This window comes from Crocodylus siamensis, chromosome 1 (genome assembly GCF_052110815.1).
Source record: "Crocodylus siamensis isolate JL-2025a chromosome 1, ASM5211081v1, whole genome shotgun sequence".
Lineage (NCBI taxonomy): Eukaryota > Metazoa > Chordata > Crocodylia > Crocodylidae > Crocodylus > Crocodylus siamensis.
Window position 1 is genome coordinate 135,887,373 of NC_143395.1, and position 9,540 is coordinate 135,896,912.

The 9,540-nt window shown below is 40.1% G+C and overlaps 1 protein-coding gene across 1 annotated transcript; it reads right to left on the minus strand.

Moving 5' to 3' along the window:
• Positions 1–2,053: 2,053 nt before the first annotated feature.
• On the minus strand, positions 2,054–9,428 carry PSMB1 (proteasome 20S subunit beta 1). The gene is made up of 6 exons (XM_090043670.1): positions 9,203–9,428; positions 7,197–7,304; positions 5,807–5,888; positions 5,128–5,257; positions 3,982–4,088; positions 2,054–2,343 (listed from the first exon to the last, which is right to left on the minus strand). The coding sequence occupies exons 1-6, from the start codon at positions 9,310–9,312 to the stop codon at positions 2,158–2,160; spliced, it is 723 nt and encodes a 240-aa protein (XP_089899796.1). The 5' UTR covers positions 9,313–9,428; the 3' UTR covers positions 2,054–2,157.
• Positions 9,429–9,540: the final 112 nt, after the last annotated feature.

Here is a 9,540-nt window from a genome sequence, read left to right on the forward strand (position 1 = left end):
CAAGCAAAGATGTGCAAATAAACCAACCTTCAGATTATGCTGGTAGGCTTGCAGTTGTTAGCCAAGTAATGCTGACAATTTATAATGAGAACAGGGACAAAAGGAGATCTGTAACAAAGCATGGGAGCAAGGAAACTATCATCAACACCAGAGATTACATGAAGTATTTCTCTGGAGGACAGAGATATGCTAGCAACTCTGGTTAGGCAGAGCACGCGAGGAGGAGGAAACAGGTAGATGAGCACCAGTGAAAACAAATATCCTGGCATAGCTCTTGTTCCATCTAGTATTTAAGTAGCACTTAAGATCACACTAGGATCCCCCTATTTTACCTAGCCCCTAACACAACTTCACCTTAGTCTTGAAACTAAGCCACAAAAGTAACTAAGGGGGAAGAGCACCCATCCACTATTTACGTAGTTTTTCAGAAACTCAAACAGGGTGGAATAAGATCTGCCCCATTACATCCAAAGCAAAAAGATGCTTTACTAACCATCTCCACTACATAGAACAGTATAAATTGGAAAAACCATCCAAAAAAATCCAGTTATACTTTGCTATTAAATATGGAGCCTTACTCTAGAGAACAGATGTTTATGCTCTTCTGCCAAATTATTCCACTGTTAAAGGTTGTTTCTCCTCCCAACAGTCACTCAGTGGCTTTCACCTTGACTGCAGGGACTACATGGGTACATGGCCACGTTACAGTTAACTTGTGAATTAAGAAACACAGCCCATCTGTATGGGTGCTTGTACACATACCAGGAGGCTGGTCCAATGCGCTATAATTACAGCATGCTGGAGCAGACTCGATTGAATCTGCTAAAGTGTGCTAAATAGCACAAATGTTTTCTATCTGTCAAACATTAGTAATGTAATTTGAACGTTGAATGAGCTTTAGTTGAAGCACTCATGGCACCATTTTGAAGTGCAGGGATGCTGATACTTGTTAATGCAAAAACTTTTGAGGTGGACTGGTAACTACAAGTAGTCAGAACTTGAAAAATCCACTCTCATCTGCTAGTGCTACTGGGTTGTTTGGAACATAGCATGTCTCACATTTTTAGTGCCTGTGACTAGCACAAGTGCAAATTTCTAGTGCTTGCCTTCCAAATAGGCACTTGGAATAAAAACGATACAGGATCATCTTAATTTTCCTGTTATGCCTCTGCTGACATTGAGACCTTCCCAAAGCTGCACAAGAGAACTAAACCTTCATTTAATTTCCACTACTGCTATTCACAAAGTAAATCAATTTCATCCCAGTTTGGGTAATCTCTTGAGCATCAAGCAGTAAATGGAGCTACCATATGTAGGGGACTGGGACCAAAAAGGTAAGAGTTCTGTAGAAACTCCCAGAACAACACCTACAGGATACTGTGGACAAATGGCAGAGCCTAAAGTTTTGGTCCTAAATTAGTCAGAGGCAGATGTGCAGATAGGCACTTTAGTAGTGTCCAGAGATGATGCACATCCTTTTCTCTCTCAGCAGAAGGGGAAAACAGGATTTTTACTTTAATGCTGGTTTCTGGCTTGTAGTTCTAGTCCTTGGCATATCAAGTATCTGGCAAGATTTCCAAGCTTTACTGATGAGGATGAGCACAGAAGAGAAATAGTGTAAGTATGGCATTTGGGGGAAAATAAAAGCAAGTTATATGGGGTAGAAAAGGGTCAAGGTGAAGAGGACATATTGAGAACACTAGAGGAAGAGAAACATTTTGACATTATATAGGAGAAAAAGCAGATAGAAAACATTTGACTAAAAATGTCCTCACGCTGATTAATGGGTTTACTACTCTTGGTGTTGCTTACTGTAATATTAGCAGTAAAGAACACTGAAGGAGGAAGCTGGCTTTCTAACTTAATGGGTGGTTCCATGCCAAAGGGTCTGTGCCTATGCAGTGTTTGAATTAGCATGCAACATTCTTAAGTTTTTCCATTTACCTAATCAAGTGAACACCCCACCGATGCATGACTTGATCAGCCAGAAAGAAGTAACACTCCATATTAGATCCTAGTGATGTTTGTAAATGTAACTACTCAATATTTCAAATTTCTTGTTAAAAATGTTTAATAAGAATATCACTACAGTACAGGTAGTCAGGCCTCTTAAAATTAGGTTACATGTTGCTGATTTTTAATGAACAGTGCACTGATTTAATCTCTCCGTAGTTGGACAGTCTCCTCTTTAATTCCATCTTTTGTGACAATGCAGATCTTAAGTGCATCACCAGTGTATACATCTCTCTCAGCCGCAGAAATAAAGACATCCTTAACTAGCTGCAGAGCCTTGTCCAAGGACAGTGGTACATGCTCCACATTTTGCATATTCTTGAAACCAACCTAAAGAAAAAGGAAGACTGAATTACCTTTAGTTTCATAATTTTTTTAAAGTCTAGTTAAGACAGAGATTCCCTTTGGTTTGTAAAATATTGTCTTTAAAACCCGAAACTGTAAGACTTAGGGGCATACTGAAATTCTGAAACAGACTGATCTTTTTGGAACAGTGAAATACAGGCTGAAGTATTTACGGTGAACGATATAAAAACTGACTTCGGCTGCACTACTGGAGAAGCACTAGCAATGCTACCATCCCTTCTAGAAATGGTTGAACAGGGCATAGGGCACTGCATAGGACAACTATGGTTTCCTACCTCCAAAACCATATATATAGAAAATTTAACAAATTTAAAGTGGTATACTGATCCACTTTTCACAGGATCTTCAATTACAAAAGGTTTAAAAGGGCTATGAGTGCCATAATATTACATGCTGGATCACATATATGAGACTCTCTTTCTGCATCTTCTGTAGTCAGGGTGACCAAAAATAGACAATTTATTCTGATCATCAAATCAGATTTTTATATGAATTGTATTTAATGAAAATGTATTTAAAAAAATGTATTTATTTAAAGTTAAACCTTTAAAGGCCTAACCCTACTACAGTTATTAAATAATACTAATAGTACAGTACAAACTTGCTATTAACATTTTGAAAAATGTCAAATCACTGAAAATTACTGGCTAATGATCCAAAAATGATAAATCAGTTTTTGATCATCATAACTTATTCTGCAGGTACAGGCACAATAATTTATTCAGTTCATTTTAGCTCGGTTCAATGACTGGCTTATTCAAAGACGACAAATTTGTTGGGAGCTGAGAAAGCAGGAAACTAGGCGTGATAGTGATGTAACAGTTTTAAAACGTTACGGACATGGTAATGAAAAGCAAACAGCTCAGGTTCACACACATACTGATAATTCCTTTGTTTAAAAGATCACCTAGTTTTAAAAGCAAAGCACGTTTGATACTTAAAAATAATTATCCAATGTATTTTTTTTTAATTCTAGTTTTGTTTAATGGGCTAGAAATTGGAATTCAGAGGTACCTCTGATAAAACTCAAGTAAAAAATCAGTGTAATACATAGATTATTCACAATCCCCTAACATTATAGTGGGTAAAAATTAAAAAGCCAAATAAAACGCATGTTAAGCAATACAATTATTTAAACATGTACATCCCTCCTGGATATTTGTCCTATCCTCCTAGACAGCAGAACATAGTACCAATATTGTTGAAAAGTTATGCTTAGTTGTAAATCAGCATGTCTTAATGATTACAAGCAAAAAAGAATCAGCCATTCTTTAGGAATACAAGCAAAGAATACATATGCTAAATATGATTAAGTTATATTTTCATACTATATAATTCTGGTTAAAGTTATCCTACCTTGTTTGTAGTGCTTTAAAATGCTAAATTTCCCCACCTGCATTTTTTTTTTTACAAGTTTAAGTTTCTCTAGGTTTTTCATATTTAGCTAGATTTTCCAGAACACCAACTTATTCTTTATAATACATTGTAGCACTATTATAAAGAAATCATGAAAAAAAATCATTAAGAAGAAATGAAGCACGCTTAAGTTTTCTGGATGTGAGTTAAATGTCTTTAGAGCTAGTAAAATCTCAACTACTTTACCTGGTTGTCAAGCAGTGGCTGTAGCATAGCACTTGCTGACCCCCCAGCTTTGAAGGAGTCTCTCTGGTATGAACCCACTGGATCAAAGCTATACACAGCTCCCTTCCCTTGAAGAGATAAAACGTTTATGTAAATGTCTGCCACGTAGTAGTTATGGTACACAGAAAACAACAGTACACAAACTCTACTTTAGCATATACTACTTCGTAAGACACCCCAAAATGAGATTAAATAACTTGATCTCTGTATATACCTTCCAAGAATAAAGACAAATCTGTTTCTTGGTCACAGCCATAGAATATACTGTCCCTGAGGACACCATGGCTACAGTTCAACCACGCCTTTGAAAAACTTTAAATTGTATTGCTTCGGAGGAAACATGTCCATTATCATCCAATGTCTTATTCAGCTATTATTTTCCTGTGAAGGTTATCATTTACAATAGAACTTAAATTTTCCAGGTCACTCAAAATAAACATGCTGTTGGAGCAGCACTTGCTCTGTTTTTCAATCCTCTACCACTGACAGTTTAGACAGCCTGGGATGTGGTTAGCAATAACAGTGCAATAGACTCAGTGAAGAACTTTTCGTACGAAAATTAATTACATTGTTAAGTTACTTCTATATATTTGACCCCAAATTTTAAAAACAAACAAATCCCATATTCAAATCTGTTTCCAGAAGAACTGCCTGAAAGACAAGCAGTATATTTCATTCCTACTTAAAACATTACGCATGAAAAGACAGAAAGGTAGAACCTGTTTTATCAAAGTTATTGTTTCACGTGGTATAAAATTCTGCTTATGCTCTGTATAAAATTCTGCTTATGCTCTCAGCTTTTTTGAGTTAATACATAGTCAAACAGTTCAAAGAAAAACAATGATATAGCAAATGCCTTGTGAAAACATAGAAACTGAACATAACTATCCATCAGTTTACTTGTTTCCAAAGGGACTAATACATGAAGATAATTTTTTTTATATACTATTCTGAGATTCTCAAATATTGTAAGTTAAGACCAACATAGTCTACTGAAGTAACATAACCATCTCCATGCTTCTCTACCAGTTTGCTTCAGTCCTAAAACAATTAGTTTTCAGCCCCAGAAATGAGTCCCTTCCCCGCGTACCACAACTTAAGTCTTACCTTCTTCATCAAGTCCACCGATTATGTTATAAACATAGTAAGGAAAGAAGCGTCGAGAATACAGGATTGTTGACAACATTGCTGCAATAGCCCCAGTAGTCATCATCTTGTTGTTGGAATGCTTGTACATCTACAATCATCAAGTGATGCAAAACACAAGCAGGTTAAATACTAAAACAATAGTATATATATAGTGAATTCTACAGATTATTTTTACAGCAAGCAATTTTCATACTGTGCTTTACTAAAAAGGCAGCAGATAGACAAAGCAGAAGTTGTAACTGGAATGCATACAATGATTGCTGAAAATAATCAGTCTAAAAATGAGTTTGTCAAAATTAAAATGTGGTGCATTTCTTTTCTTGCTTAAAGTATCAGAAGTTCAGACACCATATTTGTGTCCTACACATTTTGAAAGAACAGCTATCATTACCTGGTTATAGTACTGTTAGGGTATTAAAACTACCTTCTTCAAGATCTGTGTATTCAACACTTTTTATTTTACTCAGTTAAAATAGGAAGCATTGCATTACACTGGACACAACCAATGTCAGGAGAACATCCAAATCAAAGATATGACCCTTTTTAATTTACTAGTTACATTTTAATTTCTTCACTTGGACACCTGACTAAAGTTCTTACAGTTTTTTAAACAAAACATTATTAATAGTGTAACTACCTTTAATCTTGCTTCAATAATTTTAGTAAGCGTAAGGCAGTCACCATGAAAACCACTGCATCCGATGACTGTTTGGTCTGTTCTGTAAAATGCAAAGTTTGGTAAATGTTTTAGCATGCCCTATGACTACAAACTGTCACATCACCACTAGCATAAAATCATTTGAAAAACATGGAATATTTGTATACCTAGCTTCCTTTAATGCATTGCATCAGCCTGTTCAGTAGGAATCTGCAGACCCCCAAAATGGAAACCACTCATCTAAGCGATTAAAAGTGAAGAATTGTAATATAGGAGAAAAAAAATCTAATCCCACTTCTGCCAGGTAATTTGACAAGTATGTGATTTAACCTTTCTGCCTTGCATCCAGATTTACATATTTTACCAGTGTTTTAAGGTGGAATAGAAAAAAATATACAAATACAGGTTTTTAATATTAAACTATTATTAAAAATTAGAGGGAGACAGACATTTCAAAGCTAAAAGCATTTACAAACTCAACTATGAAATATGCCATTCATAGGATGTCTTCTAGACAGCTGTAGAGCACAATTAACTTCAGCAATCTAAAGATGAAAATGTTGTCTTAATTCATCAGTTTGTCAGTATTATCAAAGCTACCTATTTCAATACAAGAGATGGTGCCAAGAAAACCTATCTTGATACTACTAGGAAGCTACTGATATGCTAAGGAGCTAGCCAGGAGAAACCTGAACCCTTGAGAACTGTGCCAATGATAGCAGAGGGCTTGCCTCGGTAGCTAGTGGCAGCCTAGAGTGGGAGTGAGGCATTTAAATGCATGTAACAATAAACTTGCTGAAACCAAGGGGACACTATCCAGCTGCTTTGAAGGAAGCATATGAAGAATGTGAAACAAGTTTGATAATGGAATTGCTGACAGGTTCCCTGATGGCCTCCAGTGAAGTAGACAGCTCTGAAGTGCCAGATGGTCTACTGAAGCAACAGTGAAATAGTGACATACCTGGGGTATAGCCAGCAATGGTAGCACTTTTGTGTCCCAACTACCAAGCATCCAGAAGAAACAAAGCCACTTGCTGCAGAGCTAAGCACTGTTACAATTAACTGAATCTTCTCATTGGTATTCATCCAAAAAAAAGTCTATCTACTTAGCTTGCATTTTTAAAATCAAGTCCAATTGGGTATTGAAAAACATCCTTTGTCAGTGAAATTCAAGGATTAGAGTCAAACTAAGAAATATGACCTCAATTATGGCATTACAAGAGAGTACAAATGAAGCCAGCTTGCTTTCTTACTGAAATATCCTTTTGCAAATGAAAATGCTAGTCACTGACCCTTCACAAGTAACTAAGTTAATCAATTAATCAGATCTTATAAGGAAGCTTTTACTTTGCCCAAAATTAAAACTTACAGTTTGTAGCATTTGGGACTGTCCCGGCTATGAATTGCATAACCTTCACTCAGTCGTGTATCTGAGGCAACGACAGAAAAGTCTTCTCCAGCAATTGCCAACACAGTCCTTTAAAAAAAGTAAATCAATATAGAATTACAATTCCTAACAAACATTCACTCAACAGGGAGGAAAAGGCATACCAAATGAGTGGTTCTCAGTCTGGTTTGCAAAGATTTGTCAGTGATGGAGCAGCTTTCATTCCACAGGAAGTTCTATTTCTTCCTAGATGGCATAAGATTTGTTTTCTTTTTCTTTTTTTTTTTTTTTAAAGAAATGAAACAAAAAACACACTCTAAGTTGCACCTCGTTTATAACTTTCACATCTACATGCTATGTGGGATGTGTGTATAAATTCAGTTATAATTAAGTTTACAGAAATCAGAGGAATTCAGCAGACCAGCAGGGTGACAGAAGCTTTTGGTGACCATTGTAACCAGCCTAAGAACTGGCAGTGATTCAACCTAATAACAGAAAGACTTACGACTGGCAAGATGAAACAGCCCATAGATACAAGGCAAATTTGTAATTAAGGAGCAACGCTCTCACATTTCCCCCCTGCTTTCCCCCCATATTCTTTTCAAATAGCCAACTGTCATAGTTGCTGCATGTGAACTGTGGGCTTATGAACCAGGAAAGCTGCTTGGCACCACATGCCTTAAAATGCAGTCCAAACTACGAAAATGCTTCTGGACCAGTCAATCACTACTGCATCATGCTAAGAACGTAAGCACCATGCTGGGTTGGACCAATGGTCCATCTAGCTCAGTATGGCCCCGTGTGCTCTGCTTGGTGCCCTCCCTTCAGAAATCTTGTTATAAACCTGTAACCATCAGTCCTGCCCATTTGCTTTTGAGTTGTCCTGGGTAATCAGCTGCCATGCTTCTAGTGGCCTCCTTGAATAAGGGAGGCTTATAGTTTTGCAATGGGCCTAGGCCAACATTTCCCTTGGCATAGCAAATAGACCTGTCTTCAACAGTGGCAGAAGTAGAAACTAAAGGGGGAGCATCAAACCAGATCTAGTGATCAATCCCCTGTTCGTAACCGTCCCTAGCATCCACCATTATCAGTTTAAAGACACCAGAGAAAACATCTACCATACCATTCAACAGCCATTAACTGATCTACCCTCCATGAATGCAGTAAGGCCCCTTTTTTGAAAGGGGCTGTGCTACCAGCCCCTACCACCTCCTGTGGGAAGCCAAGGTTCTGGCCAGGGAAACCCCAGGCTGGTGTGCAGCTGTTTCCTCTCACTCCTCTGCTCACATCTCGGGGCAGTGTCAAGGGGAAGCTGCAGCCCCATCTGTTAAGACCCATAAGTCCTGGATGTGGCACAAAGGGACAGAAGGGTCAGAGCATAGGTCCACTCTCCCCATCTCCCATGTCACAGGGCTCCTACTTCGAGTGCGCCTGGTCGCTGCCCCTCTTCCAGCTCCTCCAGAACCTGCTGCCGAGGGCCTGGCTACACTGCTCCCTGCACCTTTGCTTTTACGGAGTTCCCACCCACAGCCCTGCCATGTCCCGGGACCTCCTGGCTCTGGCCAAGCTGGCCATCTGTAACACCAGGAAGGAGACTGCGATCGGGAGGAGCACAGGCAAGTGCAGAGCCACTTCCCAGGTACTCTTCCGTTCACGTCTCCATACCGAGTGTCACCGATTGGTGTTCACAGGCTCCCTCGACCCCTTCAAGGGGCAAAGGGTGCTAGCCAGTGTACTCTGTTCGGCATCCACTTCTGATGCTTTAGTTATTAACCTACGACCTCAAAGATTTTTGGGGTCAGAAGAGACTTCAGTAGATCATCCGTCCTAAACCCCCGCCCGGCAAGCCGTTCACCTACGCCCCCCAACCGCACGCCGCGCCTTTTTTCCAAGTGGGGCGGCCTCGCCTCTGCCGCCGCAGGGGACCCCACGCGGCCGGGGACAGGCAGGGGCGCCCGGGGGAGGGGCAGGCACCCGGGGCGGCTCACCCGCCGTTGAAGGTGTAGGGGGAGAAGCGGGGGCGCGTGGTGGCGCCGAGGCTGCAGTCCCGCCCGGGCCCGGGCTCCGCGTAGCCGGCGGCGAGCACAGACGACAGCATCCTGCGGGGCCTCAAAGCCAAGCCGTGCCTGCTGTCTCACGGCAAAATGGCGGCGCCGGAAGCGGAAGTCCTCCCGTCCTCGCTCTTGGGGACGCTCTAGGCTCGCCCCTCCAGCTCGTCTGCTCCCCAGGTGGGGAACACACCCATCTACACACACACACACAGGGCGGTGTGCGGCGCATGCGCTGAGCTGGCGGGGCTTTCTCCACAAGCATGTCACTCCGGGGG